Source organism: Cupressus sempervirens, chromosome 3 (genome assembly GCF_028749045.1).
Source record: "Cupressus sempervirens isolate cs-2001-9-10 chromosome 3, ASM2874904v1, whole genome shotgun sequence".
NCBI lineage: Eukaryota > Viridiplantae > Streptophyta > Pinopsida > Cupressales > Cupressaceae > Cupressus > Cupressus sempervirens.
Genome location: NC_143120.1, coordinates 250,297,608 through 250,322,137, shown reverse-complemented (window position 1 = coordinate 250,322,137; position 24,530 = coordinate 250,297,608). Strand labels below are relative to the sequence as shown.

Genomic DNA, 24,530 nt, shown 5'->3' with positions numbered 1-24,530 from the left:
CTTATGATGATGATTACAATGATCTCGAAGGGTGTATATATACTTTTCGAAGAACCTTCTTGAAGGCCCGTTGGCTACATAACAAGAACCTTCGTGAAGGGCCGTCGGCTACATAACAAGAACCTTCGCAAAGGGTCCGTCGGCTACATAGTATTTATCGACGACAGACATCCTGACACACATCCTATCGGCTACACAGTATTTACTGACGACATCATCCCCCCAAAAAGAAAAGTTGTCTCTGGACGACAACGCAACAAAAGTAAAAACAACTAATTACATTTATTCATAAAAATAACATAGAGATCATGAACTAGAAGGCTGTGTCTTAGACTGTGAAGATTGGCTATGTCAAAGCTGATACACTTGATCCGTCTGGACCTTCAAATCAGCTCTGATCTGAGAGTTCTCCTCCACTACTTTCAACATCAAAGTGACCTCCTGGCACTCAACTTCTTTCAGCATCAATGTTCAACTCTGTCTTTTATCTACCTTTACTTATCTTGCATATGTGCAATATTTACATAGATACAATATTTATAGTTGTTCTTTTTTTAGTTGTTCGTCCACAGAGGTGCGTTATTTCTTCCATGGTAGAATTTTGACACATTCACTGCATTGGCTACTTCTTTCTCGTTGAGCGTCCATAATTTTATTGCTCTGTTATCGCCCACTTTGGAGATTTTATATGGCCCGACCCACTTTATTTTAAATCTACCTAGTCTAATCTCGTTGTGCCCATGATACTTCATCAGTAGTTTTCTCGATTGAAACCTGTTCAACTTCAAGTGTTTGTAGTGCCATGCCTTATGCCTAATCTGTGTGACCTTCGTGGCCCATTGTGTCTGCAATTGTCACTCATCTAGTTTTTTCAAGTTTCATGATCTCTCCCTTAGGTTTTCCATATCGCCCAATTTGTTCTTCAAACTCTTTACCATGAATTCTGTCTTGCTGTCAATAACTGTACTCTTGATTTTAGGACCTTCACTCCGTATTGCTGAAGTTTTTATTAAGCCCTTCCTCTTTGTTTCCTGTGCGGACCATATGATGTGTTGTCTTTGCTGCTGGCACCTTTCTACTATATCCTTGGTTCACCGTAACATTTTTTTTTTGTGGTCGTACGGTGGAATGTTTTCTTTTTCTGGGTTCTTACTATATGTTCTTCGCTTCAGCTTCAGTCCCAACCGCCTTTCCTTCTTCCACTTATCTGTATTCCTTTAGACATTCATTTCTCTTTTCTTTCCCACTTTCGTCGACCCTTAACATATTACAGCTCGGAAAGAGATTGTAATCCTCCATCTACCAATGGAAAAGGCCCTTCACTGAGTTCAAATCATTGTCTGTTGATCCACCTTCCAACCATAAGACTCCTTCCTTGTCCGGTTCCATTCTCTTCTTCCCCTCGTCATCCTCTCCACCTTTGCCTTCAGAATCCAACGACGTTGCCTCCTCACCTACCATTTGTGTGTGCTCCATTGCCTCCTCACCTACCATTTGTCCGCGCTCCATTGGTAGGGTATTCTTCTTCTAGTCATGCTTAACCTTTGCTTGTATGAGCCATCCTCGGCCCAAAATGGCGTCATATCCTCTCCTCTTCACCAGGATGACGACAAAGTCAAGTAGGAACGACTGTGTTCCGACAGTGACTGGTTGTGCCATTAGGACTCCCAACGATTTGATCCTGTGCTGGTTTGCCATGAGCAACTGGAAGGTTAGTGGCCACAACGTAAGTTGTCCTAACTTTTTCCAAGTATCTTCTGGTAGGACGTTTATCCCAGAACCTCCATCCACAGTTGTGTCTGTCAGGACAGTTCCCAAAATACCCATATCGACGACTGCCAAATGTCGTTCGGATGTGAGGGCTAGCAGCATTGGGTCCGCTGTACTTGCTCCACTTTCCTTCTCCCTTCCATCCACTGTGCTTGCTCCATTTTCTTGCTCCCTTCCATGTTCTCCTGGTAGTTTAGCAACTGGAGCGATGTTTGTGAGTGCCGATCATAGTTGAGGCATTGTGAGGAGCAGATCATTTATTTTTACGGGTACCTCCATTTGTAGTATCTGTCGTACAATGTTCTGTTCCATGCAGTTCTTTGTTGAAGTACTTGTGGTGTCCTTCAACTGAGATGTCTCCACTTGCGTTGCTTTCTCAATTTCCTTCCGTACTTCCTCTAGCCTCTTCTTTTCTTCCACCAAGTTGGGGTATAGTTTTGCTTGTTTTCGTGTGATTGTCAACACCTCTTCTTCGTCGGTTCCGACAGTCATCAGATTCACTCTAGATTTCAGGCACTTGGCATCTTCATGATCGCCGGGTCCGCACCATCTGCATAATAATTTTGGAGTGGTTGCCATTGTACAGTCTCAGGCAAAGTGGCCCCACAAATTGCATGCGCGGCATTGAACGATTGGCTGTTCATTCGCATCGTACTGAATTCGACTTCGGCTGCCATTATTGTTGTTGTTTTGCCCTCATCTATTATTTCTGTACCCTCCGGACGTGGCACCCTTCATACTTGTGTTCTCACTCCCTTCGGATGTGGAAGCCTCTTATGTCAAGAAAACTTGTTGAGCTCCTCTGGTTTTCATGTTAAGGGGCATTCTTTTGTGGAATGTCCCATGATCTGGTAGATCTCGCAGAACTGGTTCTTTGGACAGGATCCCTTCGTATGACCTTCCTTCTTGCACTCTGTGCACCATAGCTCATTTCCCTTGGTCTCCTTTTGCATGTTCTTAAATTCTTTCATCATTTGGATTATGTCCTTCTGGAGAGCGCGAACCTTCTTGTTGCTACTTTCATCATCACTGCTATCTTCTCCCGAAGACGCATCGTCATCTGAATTGGATGAACTATTCTTCTTTTTCTTTTTTGTCTTCCACTCACTTTCTAAGTTCATTGCTCGATTGTATGCTTCAGTGTATGATGATGGCGGCACAATCTTCATCTTCTTCCGCAATTTTGGGTGTAGGCCTTCAATGAACCATCTTTTTTGCAGCCCATCAGCTGGCTTATTTCCATTTTATTGATCAAGTCTTTCAATTTCCTTGCGTAGACTCCGACTGTTTCATTTTTTCCCTGTTTTGTATTGTATATCTCTGCTACAATTTTCTTGTTGTCGTGTAATAGTTGAAATTCCGTAATGAACTCCTTTTTGATGATGTCCCAATTGTTTAACTTTTGGGGATCTGTATCGGTGAACCAATCAATTGCAACATCCCGTAGGGTGGCCGAAAACTGCCAAACTCATTCATTTGTATTTGTTATGCCATTCGCCCTCCAAATCGTTTCGCAAGTTTTACAATGTCGGGTTGGATCCGCTGCTCCATCACCATCAAATTTTGGCAACTTCTCCTTTGGTCTTGCCATTATTACTGGATGTTGTGTAGGGGCACTGTTTGGTATTGCAACATCGACGTTTTGTATTGCAACACCAACGCTTTGTATTTCGACACCAACGTTTTGTATTCCAACGCTAATGCTTTGTATTTCGGGACCAACACTTTGTATCTCGAATATTCCATCTGGATTCTCTTCCCTCGGCAAATATAGGTTCAAAAACTCCTCCCTTGCTTCTTCCATCAATTCCACCCACTGTCGAGTCTCCTCCAACAATGCTTTAGCGCTTTTGTGTCCGTCGGCAATCTTCTGGAACCTCCTTCTGCATTCGGCTTGCTGTGCCAAAATTAGATTTCCTTGTGTTGTGCGTATTTCATCCTTTTCTTTTAGCTTATTCTTATTCTTGTTTCGCTGATTCGGCATTAGTCTTCATTCCTCTACCTTTCTAGGTCCGCCGGGCAACGGCACCAAATGTTTATTGTACTGGGTAAAGAAATAAACGCACACAAATAATAGACAAGAACATCAGTACTCCTTTTATTATTCGCATATGCCAAAGATATTACATTATGCTTATGATGATGATTACAATGATCCCGAAGGGTGTATATATACTTTTAGAAGAACCTTTTCGAAGGCCCGTTGGCTACATAACAAGAACCTTCTTGAAGGGCCGTCAGCTACATAACAAGAATCTTTCTGAAGGGCTTGTTGGCTACACAATATTTACCGATGACACTTAGTAGCCGGGACCCATCTTGCATTGTGAGTTTAAGTGCATTCCCCTAAGTTGCACTTAAGGGGGGGTGTTGGTGTAATTAAATATTCACTAATTACGCTTAGCTTACTTAGGATAATGCATTGCATAGTAGTTTGTGATTGAGACATTTAGGAGTTTGCACCTCAATTAAACACATGGTGTAGGAGAATTCCACTCTAGGTGGTCATAGTTGTTATCTCATTCCGCCTTTAGTGCACTTATCACATTATCATCCTCATCGTTGCACATATTTCGTTGCATAATGAAGGATGATCCACCTTTGGTGGACATGTGATTCCACCTTGTGTGGGTGATAGCTTATCTTCTCCTTATAATTGTCTCTTATCGCCTCTCCTATATAAGGAGGCCTATTATGTACATTTCAAATCAATCCATTGGATGTCAATCAAGTCCATTATCAATAATAGCATTCTTGCATCTTTATGCAATTGTCTTGCCAAACTCTTGTGGAAGTTATCGTGGTGTTTCATTTGATCCTAGGGGTGTTGTAGAGTCACCTAAAACTCTAACAATCACAATAGAGATATCTTGCATGGTGGATTAAGTTCCCTAAATAGGCCATGGCCTTCTATTGTGATGAATATTTGATGATGTTCATGCAAACCACAATAGAAGATGTCTTGCATGGTGGATTAATTTCCTTAAATAGACCATGGCCTTTTAGAATGAATATATTTCGATAAAAGATATTGTGACTGTCGATATAACATTGAGATTGTACAAATTTCTAGTATTTATCCTTCCTAGCTAAGAGGAAGTGTTGATGTTTTATAGTTTCGGTTGGATAGAACCTGAAGTGTTAATGTAAAGAACAAATCTTTGATTAAATGTTATTAATATATATATAGTCGTATTGTTGTTATAAAATAATATAAAGATTTTTATTATCTTCAATGTTCCTAATCAAAATATGTATCAAAACCATTGTGTTATATTGGGCATATAAGTCCACCTTAGGCATTAGTTGTGATTGCAACCTCACCAAAGTCCCATGTATGACATGGCGGGTCCCTCTATTGATGTTAGTTGAATGTGACTTGTCTAATGAAATGTCGATAACCGCATTACCTTGCATTGGGCCTTGTTCCCAGTATTGTTTGTTTCTTCCATTGTTGACCAACACTTATCGCTTCATGTCATTGGCTATCATGGGTTCATGGACTATGCTTCAATTTTAAATGCGCTTTGTTATCAAGTGCCAAAACCTTATCTTCATCCTTTAACATGCATCGATCAAATGGCGCGTAGGGTTAAGGGGTGTGTATAGGGTCACACCTTTTACCTTTTAGATTTTTCCTTTTGGAACACCCATAAGATATATGAAGTGCTATTATAAAAGGTGAGGTTCTATTCTTGATAGGTGTAAAAATAATATAGGAAATTTTGTAATTAATTAAAATTTAATACTCTGATCAATTTAACAATTTGGAATGCAAGTTAAATTTAACTCATTCTGAAACTAATAATAGTAAAATAAATCACGCCAAATGAACAACTTCAGATGCTTGATTAATGCCAAGACTTATACAGAGTTCATACAAGGTAAAATGTTGAATAAGATTATTGCTGCTAAAACAAAGTTGATATCTAAATTACACTTGAAGGCTGATTTTGCAAATTCAGGCATGACTGTTTAAAATTCTGATGCAATTTACCAAACCCTAGCTGACATAACCTGCTGGAGTGAATGTGCAGCTAGTTGCGGTTGTACAGTTGGCTGCATGTAAGATAAAATTGCCTTAAATAAATTCTGGGAAGCTTCTGATATGTTCACACATTGCTTCTACGCACATTCAGTCTAAACAGTGAAATTTCCCTCCCAAGAAGTGATGTCATTCCTGCCCGTAGATGTACAGCCTGCTAGGAATGAAGAGGTATACAACAACTATCAGTCCAATCTGCAACCTCTGAACCTACTTTCCACCAAAATTCTGAAAATTGAAAACTTCACAAATTCTGATCAACAAAGTGCTCTTCCAGCTGATTAAACATTAAATTCTCAATCTATGATCAAGTTGGAGGAATGTCCAACCCATATTCTTCGAGAGTTTTTGTTCCTCAAGAATGATTTGTTGTGAATCTTCAATTTGAGAACTCTTCCATTGATCTCCTTGAAAAAAAACAATAAGATAGGATGAAAATAATAGCCTAGATGATGGAAAATGACCCCAAAACTTGTTTTTATTCACTTTTGTTATTAGCCTCAACCCTAATTTCGAATTAAGGTTTCATTTGGCCTCTTTGTAGTGTTGAAAACAAGTGGTTATATTATCACTTTAATATTATATTATTAAAAGTCAATCTTAGGAAATATTTCTTTATTTAATAATAAAATCATATTTGAAGCTTAGAATCAAAATCTGTCTGAAATGCTAGATCACTTCTACCATTTGAGCCCCTCTAGGCTGATTGGCGGTTCCTCCTTGAAAATAGGAACTTGTCCTAAAATCTAGGAACCTCACCCAAAGTAACAAAAATTATCCAAGGGTCCCTACTTAGCGTCTCCATCCCTTAGGCGATCAACATGTTAATTGCCACTTCTCCCTAAAATCTAGGGATGCCCATCAAATGAAAAGAAATGATCCTGTCAACCCCAAAGTGAGACCCTGTGAATCCCCTCTGATATATGTTCCTCTGCAGCCACTGCGACTCCCACTGAACTGGGGGCTTTTCATTAAAAAATAGGAGCGCCTCCTAAAAATAGCTAAGGCACTCAAAGTTATTGAAATGATCCCAATGTCCCTCAGATGTCTCCTAGACCACTCCCAATCAATCTTTAAAATATAGGGACCCCTCTTAAATTTTATGAGACTGTTCATGCATTGCCCAAAATTGCTCCAACAAAAGCTCCTGCATGGCTCTTTTAAGCCCTTGTACTTATTCCCTCTACATTCTGCTGGTCTAGGGAAACCAAATGATAGGCCAATTTACCACTTTTCTCCCGTTGCCTAGAAAGGGGACATTATAGAATGGGGCTCTCTCATTGCTAGCGAACAAATGGTCCATTTATTCCTCTTTTTGCTCCTCCAAAATTGCTACTATTGCACCTTTCATTTTAGAAACTACCTCAAAAGGTCCCACAAATCACCTCTACTTCGTTCCCTTTGCAATATTCCTGTATTGCTTATACTTTGATACTTGTTCAAAGCTCTTATTGTGGTGCAGAAAGGACATTGTCAAAGGTTGTGTTTTTTCATTTTTGCCAATTGACTATGTTGGTTGACTTCCACAGCTTACCACTGTTTGATGTTATGTCCAATGTGAAGATTGGACAGCAAAGAGGAGGAACTCCATGCTTGTTAATGGCTTGACAACCTCCCTTTCCAGTGGCCCATCCCTAATCAATGTGGATTCTAGGTTTTTAAATCCATGCCTTCTCAAATTGAAGTGTTTACTCAATTTATTTATTCCATTGACCACAATGCCCATGATATCTAGTGTGAGATGGCCTTCTATGCGGTTGTACAATCTACTCTTACAACTACCACATTAATGACAATATAATAAGCTCATTAATGAGTGCAAAGACAATTACAACCACCTTATTTAATGACTTGCACTGAACCACCTAATTTATTGCAGACAAGTTTAAAAATTCACTTTATTTCATCATTGTTCTTATGCATCCTAATATATTCTAATATGATAAAATCAACATGGTCTAAACAATTTTTTGTCTTCATGTATTTTAAGCATCTTGAATTGGAAGTTTTAATTTATTGAAGTAGCTCATTGTCTATTCAAGATGGAGATACAAATCTAGCTTCTTTTACCTAGATGCTAAAAAAAAAAAGATATCATTGGAAACTCATTTCAATGAGATACAGATCACTGTGGCATTTAAAGTTTTATTGAACCGAACAACTTCCAATGCGACTTTGTGAGGATACCCTTCTTGACATTGGACAAGGACCAGTAGGAGTAAGAAAATTAATAAGTTATTTGTCATTAGAGGAGATGAGTGGAATAGAGAATATACTTCTTGACACGGGACAAGTACCACTAAGAGTAAGAAAATCAGAAAGTTCTTGGTGATTAGAGGAGATGAGTGAAACAGATTTTGATCTACGTTGCCTGATCGGGTTTGGTTACAAATCTGGGTTCGAGACCCCCATTGGCCGGTTCGGTAATATTTTGAAATGGGGTTTGGGTTCATTGGTACCAAAAACAATATAAGTTTTTTAAATGTGTGTGTGTGTGTTTGTGGGCACCCTGGATGTGGGAATTAAGATTAAAATGTCACTTAGTATCATATAAACCTTCAAATCAGACAGTACAACTCTTTGATTTGAGAGTGAAAATTCATAGTGTGATGAGCCATGCTGACTCTCAACTCAAACTCCAATAAATTCTTAAGTCTTATTGTGTTATTTTAATTTTTAGAGAAAAGTTAATAGATAGAAGAGAAGGGGCACAGCATATAAATGCTTATAAACTAAAATATAGAGCAATTTCCTACAGAATGGAAATGCAGAAGATGTTATTTTATTGCAACAATGAGATCATGAATGTTAAACAAACCAGAATGTTTCCAGTGTTTTTATTTAAAAAGTAAGCCAGCTCGCAAGCCAAGAATGCTGAAAATTAACAGTAAAGGATGCTTGGCCTCCAGATCTAGGTTCTCCTACCTTCAAACTGCATACAAATCTATGAAAATACTAGACGCCAAGGATGGAAGTCAAACAACAACCAAAAAGGAAGGCGTTTCAACCAAACCCTTCATAAGCCTCTCTAGAATGCACAATTCCCGTTGCAAGTTGTACGGCCAAGAAGAGGAATGGATAATAACCCTATTGGATGCCACTGATCTGAAGAAGAAGATGCCACAAGGAAGAAACCCCTTTCTTATTACAATCAACAGTAAATCTTTATATAATACTCTGTGCGAATCATATAGAACCTTTGAATGAAGCTCTCAATTGCACTAATTCGATTGATCTTTAACAATCTCAAGAGTGCTCAACACTGAAGAGATATCATTCTCCAATGGATAAAAAATGCTCAAACCCTATTAGAGGAGAAGCACAGGAAGAAGCCAAAGGCAAAGTTAGAAATATTCAAAGATGAATTTCCCATTGCCCAAAATGCCTATATATGCCAAAAGGGCACAATTTCCAAGAAAGATACGCCACTTCTGATTTTAGATCTTTTAAATTATAATTTAAGTCACTTTCAATAGTTTTTGACTTAAATAAAGTGGCTGCACTTTATTAATTTAAGTGATTAAATATTAAATCACTTTTAAAGAATATTGAAGTGATTTAAAAAGTATAAAGTCAGTTTGACTTTATAATAGAATATTAAGTTAATAAATAACTTAAATCACTCAAATAGGCATAACTTCCACAAATCGTCATAGAATCTCGTGTCATCAAAAGTTGTCGATTCTTGTATTGCTAATGCCTACTGTGAACCAACATTGGATTCTGAACACGAGAACAATCCAACTCTCCAGAAAGTACCATTGACCCTTTAACCAATCCAGCTAGCCCATAAGGGTCCAATAAAGGGCTAACGCACTGTTCCTTAGAACTAACTAGAGCAGGGATATCATAGTCCGCCCTCCCCAAATTTGCTTGTCCACAAGCAAACTCAAAGCCGGACGCTGAAGAATACTATCACTCTCCCAAGTAGCATCCTTTACTGGTAGATCTTTCCACTTTACCAAATGTTCCTTGATAACCTACCTTCAAAGATGACGCTCTTTGGAATCTAGAATGGTCTCAGGTGTCAAAATCAATTTCCCCTCATCATCTAGTGGTGGTAAATCAATAGGAGGAGTCACCTGTGGTCCCAATGCCTTTTTGAGGCGAGACACATGGAACACATTGTGAACCTTACTGTCCACTGGAAGATCTAACTCATAAGCCACTTCACCGATACGTTTGACAACTTTGAATGGTCCATAGTATCGTGGCTTAAGTTTCTCGGCGCCCTTCGTACGAAGAGTGGACTGCCTATAATGCTGGAGCATCAAATACACCAAATCATCGATCTCAAAAGATCTCTCCACTCTCCTCTGATCAACATATTGTTTTTGCTGATTTTGAGCTTTCTAAATATTCTCCTCAAGTGCTCTCATAATGCCTCGATTCTCTTGCAACAAATCACTAGCACTGGGTACCCTACTGCCACTTAGCAATAAATCTAGAAAACTTGGAGCATCATATCCATATAATGCCCGATATGGTGTCATCTGAATACTCATGTGATGAGTGGTATTATAGCAATACTCACAAAGGTATAACCACTTCACCCATTCCTTATACTATCTTGCACTGTAATTCCTCAAGTATACCTCCACCCATTTATTGACTATTTCTATCTACCCATCTGTCTGTGGGTGGTAGCTGGTGCACGAAGTGAGTTTCGTCCCACAAAGTGTGAATAATTCTTGCCAGAAGTTACTCAAAAAATTGCTATCCCTGTCACTGACTATACTTTGAGTCAATCCATGCAATCTAAATACCTCATGGAAAAACAAGTCTACGACCTGAGTAGCTGTGTGTGTAGTAGTGATTGAGAAGAAATGTTCATACTTCGTCAACCAATCTACTACTACATAAATTATGTCTTTCCCTTGAGCTTTCGACAAGCTCGTGATGAAGTCCATAGACAAGCATTCCCATTTCCTCTCAAGAATAGGAAGCGACTGAAGTAAACTTGCAGGGTAGGTGTGTTCTTGCTTGATCTTCTGACAAACAAGGCATTCCTTGGCATACTTAAGAACAAATGATTTGAGATCCTTCCAAGATAATCTCTCCTGTACTTGCCTATAAGTCTTAAAGTAACCGGTATGCCCTGCCATCGGTGAATCATGGAATGATCTCAATACTGTGCCCCTCATCTCAAAACCTGGGACAAGAAATATACTCCCTTTGTAAATGATAAGATCATCCACAAGTGAGTATCTTTCATCTTGTACTGTCCCATCGACTATGCTAGAAGCCCACAGATTCTTAGCATATTTTGCTACTATCATGTGTCTCCAATCTTTTGTAATCAGTGAAATGGAGCTCAAGTGAGGACGGCAAGATAAAGCATCGGCAACCACATTCTGAGTGCCCTTGACATAGGCAATTTCGAAATCATACGACTGAAGTTTATTGACCCATTTCTGTTGTCTTTCGTTCAAATCTCGTTGTTCAGGAAAATGTTGCATTGAATTTACTACCAATCAAGTATTGCCTGAATTTGGCCATAGCATGTATGATGGCCAACATTTCCTTATCATAGATACTGAAGCTCCGTTTAGGACCTCTAAGCTTCCTACTCTCAAAAGCTATAGGGTGTCGATCCTGCATGATAACTGCACCAATACCCTCAACACTAGCATCACAATGTAACTCAAATGGCTTGGCGAAATCTGACAAAGCCAATACTGGACAAGTAGTCATAAGAAGTTCAAACTTCTCAAAGCATGCCTGTGCAAGAGGTGTCCACACAAAGGCTCCCTTCTTAGTCAAATCAATTAGTGGCGCAACATGTCACGAGAATCCACTAACAAACTGATGATAGAAGGCACATAGTTGTATAAACCCCCTAAACTGTGTCAGCATCTCAGGTGTAGGCCAATCGATGATAGCTCAAATTTTTTTTGGGTCCATGTTGACTCCATTTCTACTGATAATGTGACCTAGATACAAAAGCTCAGCCATGCCCAAAGCACACTTGGACTCCTTCGCTTACAAGGACTCCTTGTCAAGTATACTCAATACCGCATCTAAATGAACAATGTGTTCCTCCCATGATTTGCTGTAAACTAGGATGTTGTCGAAGAACACCAAAACAAATTTTCTCAAGTGAGGATGGAAAACCCTGTTCATAGTAGACTGAAATGTAGTTGGAGCATTGGTTAAGCCGAATGGCATAACCAAGAAATCATAGTGTCCATAGTGACACCTGAATGCGGTTTTCTCAATGTCCTCTTTTCTGACCTTGATCTGATGGTAACCAGTCCTCAAATCAATCTTCGAGAAATAACAAGCTCCATGAAGCTCATCTATCAACTCATCTATCAATGGAATAGGATACTTGTTCTTAATAGTCTTCCTATTAAGCATCTTGTAGTCAATACACATCCTAAGTGTACCATCCTTTTTGTTCATGACTTACTCGGCCTAAGGTGCCTCATAGCTAAAAGTTCCTTAATGTTTTTCTCAATCTCATCTTGTAAACGTTTGGGGTGTAAGTAAGGAGTGATCATAATAAGTTTCGTGCCCTCATCTAGCTCAATGATGTGCTCAATACCTCTATTAGGAGGTCTACTTGGTGGAATAGCATTGAAAACCTTTGCATGTTTGATTCGGAGTTCCTATATATCCGGATGGTCAGGAGATGCTTGCTGCTCTAACTGTGAAGGCATTAACTTGCACTCAGCAACCCATTCTACCATATCATGTCGAATCAAACGTTCCATTCTCCGGAGTGAAATTTCTTTTAGATTGCTGGCCTTAATGGCTTTAAGAACATGATTTGTGCCATCAATTTTGAATTTCATCTCCATAGCACGCAAATTAAGTGTGAACTCTCCTATAGCATGAAGCCACTTCATTCCGAGAACTATATCCGTTTCTCCCATGTTCACAACATAAAAATCTGCCTTAAACTTAAAATTGTTGAGTTTCAATGTTAAATTAGGAATCATCCTCTCACAAGTGAGAGTGTGACCATCAACAACCTTCACTCGAATGCCTTCAAATTGCTGAGTTTGAATTCCCCTTTTCTCCACTAACCCTGAATCAATAAAGTTGTGGGTTGCACTTGTGTCCAAAAGAGATATGACTCTTTGACCTGCTAGAATCCCACGGAGCCTGAAAGAACTCTCTTTGTGCATGCTGGACATATGAGCCTCCTATAGCTCACTTTTTGTTTAAATTTCTGCCTCATTTTTTGACCTTTCTTCATCTGTGTCATAAATAGCAGCTGGCTGATCAGAAAAATCAGTCAACGTTTCTCCCTCATAAAACCATTCCATGTGCCTGTTTTGCCCTTTAGGCTTGAGGGGGCAATCATGATTGAAGTCATATGGACCTTTGCAGTAAAAACAAAGTTTTCTTCTACGTAGATTGTTCATTGTGTTCCGATCTAATGGAGCTGCAATTTTTTTCTTTTGATCAGCATTATCAGCCTTCTTTGGATCAGATTTGTTCTTAGTGTAGGAGGAAGAAGGTTTGGTGCCAAATTGCTTACGAGGTGTAGTGAGCTCCATACTGCGAGCTTTTCTCATGGTCTCCTGTAAGGTAGGTGGATCAAATGCCTTTATCCAACCTTCCATAGGCTCAAAAAGACCCTCAATAAACAATATGATCAACCTTCTCTCTGAAATACTTGTCACCATTATGGATAGTCTTTGGAACTCTCCAATGTACGATTCCAAGCTATCCATTTGTTTTAACTATGTTAGATCCTTGAGGAATAGTTTAGGATCACATTTATCAAACCTCTCTACCAATCTATCAGTAAACTCTTGGTATGAGGTAATCCGGTCGTGGTGAAGAGTAGCCATGCCATGAATCCACCAATCGTGCCACGCCATTAAGGTGTAGGGCTGCAAATCTAATAGCATCTTCCTCTGGCATAGGGTGTAGTGTCAGGAATGTATCCAATTTACTCACCTAGGTACGTGCTGTAACATTGCCACTACCATCATAGTTCGCTAAGGTAAAGCTTATTGGTAGCCTGTCGTAGATCATTATGTTGGTATCTAGGCCTCTTGTCATTCCTGTTCCTGGTGTGTTCTCTTTTTTGACTCATAAAACGATCAAAGTTAAGATGACCCTTCACTCGTGGAGGCATTGCATCCCATTTATCATGCATAGCTAGGATGTTGTCAGAAAAGTTTCCTTCACCACCTTCTTCTATCTCCTCTTCCTCCTCCGCGTCATTTCTGACAAAAGTAGGGCATGTGGCTCTCTCAAAGGTGCGTGTTGGAGCAATATACTTGTGATGCTCTCCATGTATGCTACCTTCCTAATCTTGATCAATATTCGACCTCCTCTGAACTGTCAAGTTTTGCACAATGGTGCTAAGTTGCTGAAGGATGTTTGCCACCTATTCTTGTTCGGCCACCATTCCCCTCAGTACTTCTCTAGCATCCCTATCTTTGTCACTAAGATGGGCCTCATCATTCCTATCAGCCATACTTTCAAAATCAAAATCCTCTTGCTCTTCGTACAATGGAGGTGCTTGAAAAGGGGCAAAAGTATTTCGCTGATTTCTGGGACCACTGCGTGTGTAGTGCCTGTCAAACCTGTTCTAGTATGGCCACGTAGAAATGTTTTTCCCCCAAGCTGGTGGGATTAATATGCTTTGATACCACTGTGATGAGCTCTGCTGACTCTCAACTCAAACTCCAATAAATTTTTAAGTCTTATTGTGTTATTTTAATTTTTAGAGAAAAGTTTATAGACAAAAGAGAAGGGGTGCAGCATATAAACGCTTATAAACTGAAATACAGAGCAATTTCCTACAGGATGGAAATGCAGAAGACATTATTTTATTGCAACAATGAGATCATGAATGATAAACATACCAAAATGTTTCTAGTTTTTTTATTTAAAAAGTAAGCCAACTCACTTGCCAAGAATGCTGAACACTGACTGTAAAGGACGCCTGGCCTCCAGGTCTAGGTTCTTTTGCCTCGAAACTAGATACAAATCTTTGAAAATAGTAGACGCCAAGGATGGAAGTCAAACAACCACCAAAAAGGAAGGCGTTTCAACAAACCCTTCATATGCCTCACTAGAATGCACAATTCCCACTGCAAGCCGTACGGCCAAGAAGAGGAATGAATAATAACCCTACTAGATGCCACTGATCTAAAGAAGAGGATGCCACAAGGAAGAAACCCCTTTCTTATTACAATCAACAATAAATCTCTATATAATACTCTGTGTGAATCATGTAGAACCTCTAAATGAAGCTCTCAATTGCATTAATTCGATTGATCTTTCACAATCCCAAGAGTGCTCAACACTGAAGAGATATCGTTCTCCAATGGATAAAAAATGCTCAAACCCTATTACAGGGGAAGCACAGGAAGAAGCCAAAGGCAAAGTTGAAAATATTCAAAGATGAATTTCCCATTGCCCAAAATACCTATATATGCCAAAAGGGCATGATTTCCAAGAAAGATACGCCACTTCTGATTTTAAATCTTTTAAATTATAATTTAAGTCACTTTCAATAGTTTTTGACTTAAATAAAGTGGCCGCACTTTATTAATTTAAGTGATTAAATATTAAATCACTTTTAAAGAATATTTAAGTGATTTAAAAAGTATAAAGTCAGTTTGACTTTATAATAAAATATTAAGTTAATAAATAACTTAAATCACTCAAATAGGCATAACTTCCACAAATTTTCATAGAATCCCGTGCCGTCAAAAGCTGTCGATTCCTGTACTACTAACGCCTGCTGTGAACCAACACTGGATTTTGAACATGAGAACAATCCAACTCTCCAGAAAGTACCACTGACCCTCTAACCAATCCAGCTAGCCCACAAGGGTCCAATAAAGGGCTAACACACTGTTCCTGAGAACTGACTAGAGTGGGGACATCGCACAGTCCGTATTTGTGCACTTAGAGTGATTTGGCTGGAGTTTTTAGATGCTTTGATGAGGATGCAGCTTACATTTTCTTTTGTAAAAGATCTTCATATTTCAGCATAGAGGCATGAATTAAGATTAGAATGTCACACAGCATCATATACACCTTCAAATCAAACAGTATAGCTAGAGGGAAAATTCATACAGAGCCTTTACCTGTACATTTAGAGGGATCTGTTTGGAGTTTTTAGATGCTTTGGCAAGGATGTGGCTTACGAAATATTGTGTGCAGCTCTTCTTTTGTAATAAATCTTCAGTCTTATGTAGATGCAAATACCAGGTGAATTCCTTTCAGTTCATGCTCCTACTTAATCTGTGTGATTTCCTTGCGTTGTATCTATTGAAGTAATAAAAATACAAAAAAGGAATGTTTCTATTCAGAAATTTTGCGTTTTGGAAGTTCTGCTTTTTGTTGTTCATGTTAGTGTATATTTTGGCTTGGGGTCTATGACACAGATGAACTCTTCCTTGGTTTATGCAACATATGGTATCTTATATTTTTGAGTTTGGCTTTTAATTCTTGAATTGACTATTCAGTTATCTTTTTTGCAAATGATTACTGAACTTCTGGAGTTGAAGTTCAATCTGAATTGTCATCTGTTTATATCTTGGATAAATTTGCAAAATTAAAAAGTGCAAAGAAAAAATGCAAAAATAATAAAACACTTCACTTCCATGACTCTGCTTGCCATCAGTTTACCATAGGATCAGCCCAGATGAAACTGCCTGCTTGGGTTTGTACGTTGGTCAGACACACAGGTGCACTGGATTAGGACTGGTACCCAGTGCAAACTGGACTGTCAAACCCAGTAACTTATCTTTTAATGAGTATTTTGAATAACAGTTTCCTTATTAGTAATACTTGTTATCTCAATACGTACTGATGTGTAACTGGATTGCTAGTATCATTACGGTAATATTATACTCTTATAATATGGTGTATTATCTCAAGTAATACTAATTCATTTTCAGCATTTCATGTGAGTGACTACCATTAATATCTATGTTTGTTGAAATGTAGTTCCTTAAAAGATTGTACTAGATGCGCATGATGGCATTTGTTTGTGTACTTTTCTAGGATGTTCTCAGTTTCTTTATTGGTAGACAGATATTTTGTAATCAATTAAGGATTTTGTATTTTTTAACCATGTTTATCTTCTTAAATCATAGCCTCAAAAGTAAAAGCTTTGACGATCTTGATGAAAACTTCTATCTTGCATTGTAATGCTCCTTTATTAAGACCAGGAGGTAAAGCACAACCCTTTATTTGCAAAAGAAAATGAACTTCCAGGAACTTACAAACACAAATAACAATGATAATCACATTACTATCCGCTAGTCCACAAATCAACCATACAGCAGTTATATAGGTATGCTCTTACTATAGTGGCTTTTCTATGAAATTCTGTTCAGGTAAATAGGCTTTCACTCTCTATTTTGACTTAAGTAATGGTCATTGCTAGTTTGTATATACTCAAATTTCAAATGATGTCTAAAGGCACAGCATATTTGAACTTGATGTATCCTACAAATTATATCCTCACATGTTAAGATGCTTCTTACAACATTCTATATCTCAAGTTAGTGTTGCATACTCCGTGGCATTAGTGCTTCATATCAAAGCCTATTCCAAATGGTGAAGGTTTACTAAAATGTTTTCTTTTCCCTCAGAGTTGAGAAAGGTAGAGGAAGAAATGCAAAATCAACGCGGCAAGGACATTGAAGAACGCTTGAAGCGTACCAAGGATTTGGAGCGTCAAATGAATGAAATTGAGGAAAAACGTAAAGAATTAGAACAGCGAGCTGCTCAGAATGATTTTGAAAAGAAAAAATTGGAGGAGGAGAAAAAAAGGGTTTGTATAAAGTTTGAACTTTGAACAGTTCTTCAATGGGTGTGACTGATGGAGACTTAATCATTCACTTTATGATGCATAAAACTATGTTATCGTGCTTTCTTTTTCTATGATTTTTCAGGCTTACATCTTGAAAGAGGATTTGAAAAGGGCCACTGGAATCTTTCCATCATGCTTTCTTTATATATGTCTTTTCAGGTTTACAGTCGCAAAGCAAATTTGCAAAGGGCCAATGAACTGCAGAGGTCACAGGAGGAGAAGCAGAGGATGCTTATTGAAAAACATGAGGTTGTGACCATCTTCTAAATGAAAAATCTTGAGATAAATTTGTTTGGTGAATAAAATCATTAATTGATGAATTTATTCTGGCATTGCTCGAGTTCATGGATGTTCCAATTAATTTTTATATACAAGGGATCCAATTTTTTTGTTTATATTTTGCAATATCATGCTATGCAGAAACAAAAAAGGGACTTGTCTATAGAGCTTCATCAACAAGCAAAAAAGCTAGCAGATAGACAAAAATTGGAATTAGAGATTGATCGTCTTGGGGGATTGATAGAAACACTGAAGCAAGTAAAAGATGGGAGCAGTTTGGATCATTTTAAGAAGATAGAAGATCTACAAAATAATCTTAAGGACAAAACTGATGAAATGGAGAATTTGCAAGACATGAATCAAGTGTTGATGAACAAAGAACGCCGAGCGAATGATGAACTGCAAGATGCTAGAAAAACAGTTATTAAGGTACCAAGTTAATGCAATGCACAATATCAGAACTAGTAGTTGTCTTGTCTATATGCTTACATTCTTATTTTTGCTATAGATGTTCTGTGTATTTATTTTTTGGTTTGTTGACTGATTTGTTTCTTTAAATGAAAATGTACATTTAGTTTGTTGTTATGCAGTTTGGATGGTGTTTTGCAGCTTAGAATTTGGCTCTGCTGAAAGATGTGAGATATTGTATAGCAAAAGTTTAAGGAATTAGGTTTTTAAGTTAGTGATTGTTGTATTTAATTTTTAATTTTCATTTTTAGAACTTAAAGAGACTTTTCCAGCCTTAAGCCCCATTTTTATTAGGGTTAGAGGGGTTGTATTTCCTCAAAGGTAGCATTGCTTCTGATGGGGGAGAGTTCGTGAGGTTTATTAGAGGTTATTTTTACTAATAATTTTGTTGTTTACCATCTACCTATTACCTATACTCATGAGGAGTGTTTTCTGTGATAGGATAGATTTAGTAAGACAGGAATGCAATTTGCTCTTTAGAGGGGCTATAGGCATGCTAATATTGAATGTGCTATGTTTGAAGCTTTCAGAAGGTTGCAGTTGTCTGACAGTGTAGTTATTAGTTTGATTAGATGTTCTGTAAAATCAGCACATTACTGCTCTATTCTGTTACGTTTTGTAATTGGCCTCTTTCGGGGTGAAACATTTATAGAATATTTTATGCAGATGGTGACCTTCGTTTGGCATGGTCTAGCAAAAGCAGAATGGAGATGCACATTTACGTGATAGGAATGTGTAATGGCACTCACTGGTGTGATGTCATCGTGAAGAAGATGCTCTAATATATAATCTTCATGTTAATGTTGCCCAATATTCATGAGCTGTATGAACTTGTGTCTTAGGCACAAGAAAGAAACATGGCTTGTATACTCCATTCTCAGCATTGACAAAATCTTCGGGAGTAAATCTCCATGGAATTTATTTCAAATTTGTAGAAGTATGGTCATTAGGCTCTTGAAAATGGCTATCTTGAGCATTTTATTGAAGATAGCCTCAATGCTAGATATCACAGAGTTTTATTTTGTGGGAGAATTGTTTGGTATAAGATGGATACAAAGTTAGCATGGCTATATGGAAGTGTTAAACCAAATGACAATGCATCATTATATGCAAATATCAATGGACGTGGATTGAAAGAGCCTGTCTTACACATTTAACACATCAATGGACATGGATTGAAAGAGCCTGTCAGAAACATGGCTTGTATACTCCATTCTCAGCATTGACAAAATCTTTGGGAGTAAATCTCCATGGAATTTATTTCAAATTTGTAAAAGTATGGTCATTAGGCTCTCGAAAATGGCTATCTTGAGCATTTTATTGAAAGATAGCCTCAATGCTAGATATCACAAAGTTTTATTTTGTGGGAGAATTGTTTGGTATAAGATGGATACAAAGTTAGCATGGCTATATGGAAGTGTTAAACCAAATGACAATGCATCATTATATGCAAATATTAATGGACGTGGATTGAAAGAGCCTGTCTACACATTTAACACATCAATGGACGTGGATTGAAAGAGCCTGTCAGAAACATGGCTTGTATACTCCATTCTCAGCATTGACAAAATCTTTGGGAGTAAATCTCCATGGAATTTATTTCAAATTTGTAAAAGTATGGTCATTAGGCTCTCGAAAATGGCTATCTTGAGCATTTTATTGAAAGATAGCCTCAATGCTAGATATCACAAAGTTTTATTTTGTGGGAGACATGTTTGGTATAAGATGGATACAAAGTTAGCATGGCTATATGGAAGTGTTAAACCAAATGACAATGCATCATTATATGCAAATATCAATGGATGTGGATTGAAAGAGCCTGTCTTACACATTTAACACAACAATAGAAGTTTGCACAACTATAGGCAGAACCACCTTATAAGGTATGTTTTGAGGTCTAAGTTTGTCTTTTTTCCGGAAAGGGCAAAATCCTATGTTATATCAAAACATAAATATACAGTTTAAAGCATGGCTAATGAAAGTGCTATTATGAATACAAGTTCTAGTAATAAATGTGTAACTGTGGTGGTTGAACATAGTGAGAAACTTTCTTTTGAGAGAGACCAATGAAAGATTTCGTAGCCATACATTGGTCATCAAGGGCATCCCCTCTTAGCAAAATAGACGAGTTGAGACAAAAAATGGCCGCGCAAATCCAAGTTGGAGGAGGATCCAGTCATAAACTGACCACCCTAGAGTGGCTTTTCCATCCCACCAAAGTCTTTGCAACTCCTTGTGCATCCAAACAGGGTCCCTGCTCCTGTACTTTTGTCTTCAATGATAGGGCTAGTTACAAGGCACAAACACAACTTACAAATAGTTTTCTACGAAAGAGGATCCCTTGCTGCTGATATTATAGATGCATTTAGTAAATTTCTTAACCATGGCAGTTGCATCTTGTTTAATGTCTTCTATGTCAACAGCAGGTTTAAGGTGCTGAACTCCTTAGAAACTCTGAAGCGTTAAATTTCAGTCTCCTAGAAGCTGGTTCAATACTAGGTCTGCCAGCTCCTTCCTGAAATAACTATGGTATTGCGTGATATTTCCACTTCAAAGGGGCAACAGAAAGTCCCAGCAGTGAAGAGGGCTGTTTAAAAATTGAACAGGTAATCTGGTCATTCAGGAACACCTCTTTATTCTTCAATACTTTTTGCCTATGGAAGAAGTGTTCATTTTGTTTGGACACTAGCCAATTAGTGTGATGCATGATTGGTTATATTTCTGTTATTTTGTGCATGTTCCTGCCATGTTTGGGTTATTGACCTCTCACATGAGTGGCATTTAAGCTGATATTCTGGTCTACTAGGTTTTCAAAATGATAGCTAATTAGTCTAGCATGTGTGGACGAATTTGGCTAACAATGCTATGTACCTACCATCAAACTAGACATGTAAGGCTCAAATCATTGTAAAGATCACGAGAGGCATGTAGATCATCTCAGCCCTACACGCACAAGGTCTGAAGTGCATGTTTGCAGTGCTTTTACAAGAAGTATATAATGTTCAATCTGTCAAAAACAACTTGAAGTGTATTTTCAGAGATTATTGTCCACTATTGTTCTGCTTTTGTCATTGATCAGTACATCACATAGTTTCACAGCAATTGTTAAAGTATAACAGGCGACTTAAATTAATTATTAATGTTTGTCATACTCTTGAAAGTTGACTAAGGGCCTTTTTCAAAAGATGGTAAAGGATTTTGGGCAGCAGGTTTCATCTCTTGAAATACGTTGAGGATTCTTTTGGCCAAGTCATGATTTTTTTTGAAATTTATGAAATTAATATGTGCAAAGAATTCAGGTTGTGTGGTGAGGTTAAAGTCTTGTATAGGTAAGAGTCAAGACAATGCCGCTTGGAGACTGAAGAAATTGTCTTTTGATTAGACTTTGTTTTATACAATTTCATGGAGTGTTTATGGTTTGCCCCTCCTCTATCCCTGCACATGATGTCAAAATATCAAAAACAAGAGAACTATTTGAGTAATTAAATTTTTTAACTAGATAACATAATCCATCAAAGGGATGCATGGTTTAGACTCACCGAATCTTCAAGTTTGATTTTAGAGTTTGTCTGCTACCATACCCATTTAAGGATCAATTTTACGGATTAAGTTTATGGACCTTCCCAATGTTCGTTAGATGTATTATTGTTTGACTTTTTGTTAGATGCCTGTTGATTCAGTTCCAATATAGCTTTGCCATATCAGCAATGGAGGAAATGGGATGGCCTTTTTTGAGCATGTTATCGAAAAAGTACCCAATCCTAATGCAAATTAAGGAAATGGTACACAAGGACTTGTTGCTTAAAGCAAACATAAAATTTGAGAACAAGGATACACGTTTTTGTATATTCTGTGGTTGTAATCCAGGTAAGTAGATAGATGTTTTCTTATGACTTGTTTGTGGCTGTCAATTATCTTCCGTGAATGGTCTTTACAAATGAGTGTGTAGTGCATTTGCTTATTTCTGTGGAAAATGCATACAAGGATATTTTATTATTTTATCATATGTGAGAATAAAACAAAATCATAGCAGATGGAACGATAGTTTCTTTAATGTATTTTCTCTGGAAAGTTTTCAAATAATCAGCTTTCTAGAATGAGTATCGGGCAACAGATACCAATGACAGTTCCCATCAAACTTACAATAATTTTCATGGGGAAGAAAATAGTTAGTCAAATAGATTAGTAGAATCTCGTAGGAACATTCACATGTGAATATTCAGTAATATTGATCAGTTTATTATCTATCGTTTTTCAGATACTTGATGCCAACGGTACTGGAGCTAATAGTGAAGTAGTTATAAAGAGAATGGGTGAGCTTGCCGATCAACCGTGGAAAGATGCATGCATGAAAATATACAAGGATGATTGGAAAGATAAGTATTTCGAGTTGCATTCGTTGTGGATGGAAGGTCATTTAAAGAATCCTAATTGGTATCCGTTCAGGGTTGTAGAAAAGGGCAGTGGGCATGAGGTATGGTTTGAAAGATGATATATTTGTTATTGTTGGGACTATTATTTTTCAGTAGTCACAATATGTTCGCACGTCGTATTTTTGTTGAACAAGAATAATACACCTGCAACGGACTGTACTGAGTTATCTTTGTGGACATTGTTCTTGTTTTAAAAGGCACTCAATTGTAGATTGGGTTAACTGGAAATTTGTTTTTAATCTTGAAATTTATAATTTGTTGTCTGTGTGACATAACCAATTACCTACAATTAACTTTTTAATCTCGTAATAAAGAGGAAGATTTTGATCTACCTTACTCAGAGAAAATGTAACATCAATGCCACTGGTTACACTCTCTGCTGCCAATTCGGTGATCTATAATAAACATTTGGAGAAACAAAAGAAAAAATTCAGGTGTAAGTAAACAAGTTTGGTCTGCAATTTATAGGGATTTAAAGTACGAAGTTGAGAGTATTTACTAACAGTACTTAATTAGTAGCTTTTAAAATTTACGCTACACAGCTTATGGTCTAGAGCTTTAGACCGTATATTTCAGATGGTGATGACAATTAATGATTGAGTTGCTCAGCTTTTCTTTTTTGATTTAAATTACTGTAGCACTAATTGTGACAATTTGATGGTTGTTAATGCAGTATGTTATTGATGAGAGTGACGAACTGTTGAGCAATCTTAGAAATGAATTGGGAGAAGAAGTGTGCGAGTCTGTTGTTGATGCCTTAAAAGAACTGATGGAGTACAATGGTAGTGGACGGTACCCGGTACCAGAACTGTGGCATGCCAAGGAGAAGCGGCCGGCCACCCTCACAGAAGCCATCTTATACCTTTGTCGGACCTCAAGAAGGAGAAAGGTGGCAAGAATTTGACATCTTTGTATTTTAATATCATCCATATAACTTAGTATATATACGTTGGTTGCCATGAAATGTATGTGTGGTAATTTATATTTAAATTAGAGTGGCAAATAGGTATACAAATGGCTTCGTGGAAAGTCTTAAAACCTTTTTGGCTCTCTTCCGATATACTTATAATTGTACGTGGAAGTTTGGTTTAAATGGATGATAGGAATCAGCATACTACTACCAAGTGCTTGTACATAACTAGGGGAGCTAACTCCATTAGTTAGTTGAGATCGGTTCATTTTGATACTAGTTCTTCGCTATGGATTACCGGAACTTCATTTTTGGGCTTCCGATTAGACTAGCAATCAGACTGAATGTCGTTTCATATTAATGTATATGCATGGTTTTGAAAAAGAGTCATCACGCTTTGTCTTTGTTTGTTTGTGGTGTAGTTTAGATTGAAGGATGAGCAGAGCATATTTTAATTTAGCTTGGCAAGTTATTGGTGGATTCTATACTCCCAAGTTAACTTATCTATTTCTGCATAATGAATTGTGAGCTCAAGGTTGGCAGAATGTGCTTATGTGTAGTTAATGGTGGATTCAGATTGTGACTAGAAGCAATCTTTAATAGAAATTTCTTTACTAAGTTAATCAGTTTGAGGGATTCGTGTTTAATTATGACCTCTCTTATAGGATTGCAAAATATAGAACGTGATTTCCACCCCGTCTGCTTCTATTATCATTATATTTGATCTTTTTGACAGTAGAGCACTTTTCTTGGTTCTCTTGTAAGGCTTTTAAAGAGAGAATTTGTGCATCTCTGCGCCTCCTTTTTGTATAATCAAATCATATC

General features: G+C 37.7%; 1 protein-coding gene across 4 annotated transcripts in view; it reads left to right on the top strand.

Moving 5' to 3' along the window:
* LOC149565800 (factor of DNA methylation 1-like) overlaps positions 1-24,089 on the top strand; it is a 127,697-nt gene extending 103,608 nt beyond the window's left edge. For all 4 annotated transcript variants that reach the window (XM_089819294.1, XM_089819293.1, XM_089819296.1 and 1 more), the window contains 5 exons: positions 17,395-17,576; positions 17,775-17,864; positions 18,036-18,323; positions 22,621-22,836; positions 23,469-24,089. In XM_089819294.1, the coding sequence (XP_089675420.1) occupies positions 17,395-17,576; positions 17,775-17,864; positions 18,036-18,323; positions 22,621-22,836; positions 23,469-23,699 (1,007 nt within the window). In that variant the 3' untranslated portion in view covers positions 23,700-24,089. The remainder of the gene's footprint in view (positions 1-17,394; positions 17,577-17,774; positions 17,865-18,035; positions 18,324-22,620; positions 22,837-23,468) is intronic.
* Positions 24,090-24,530: the final 441 nt, after the last annotated feature.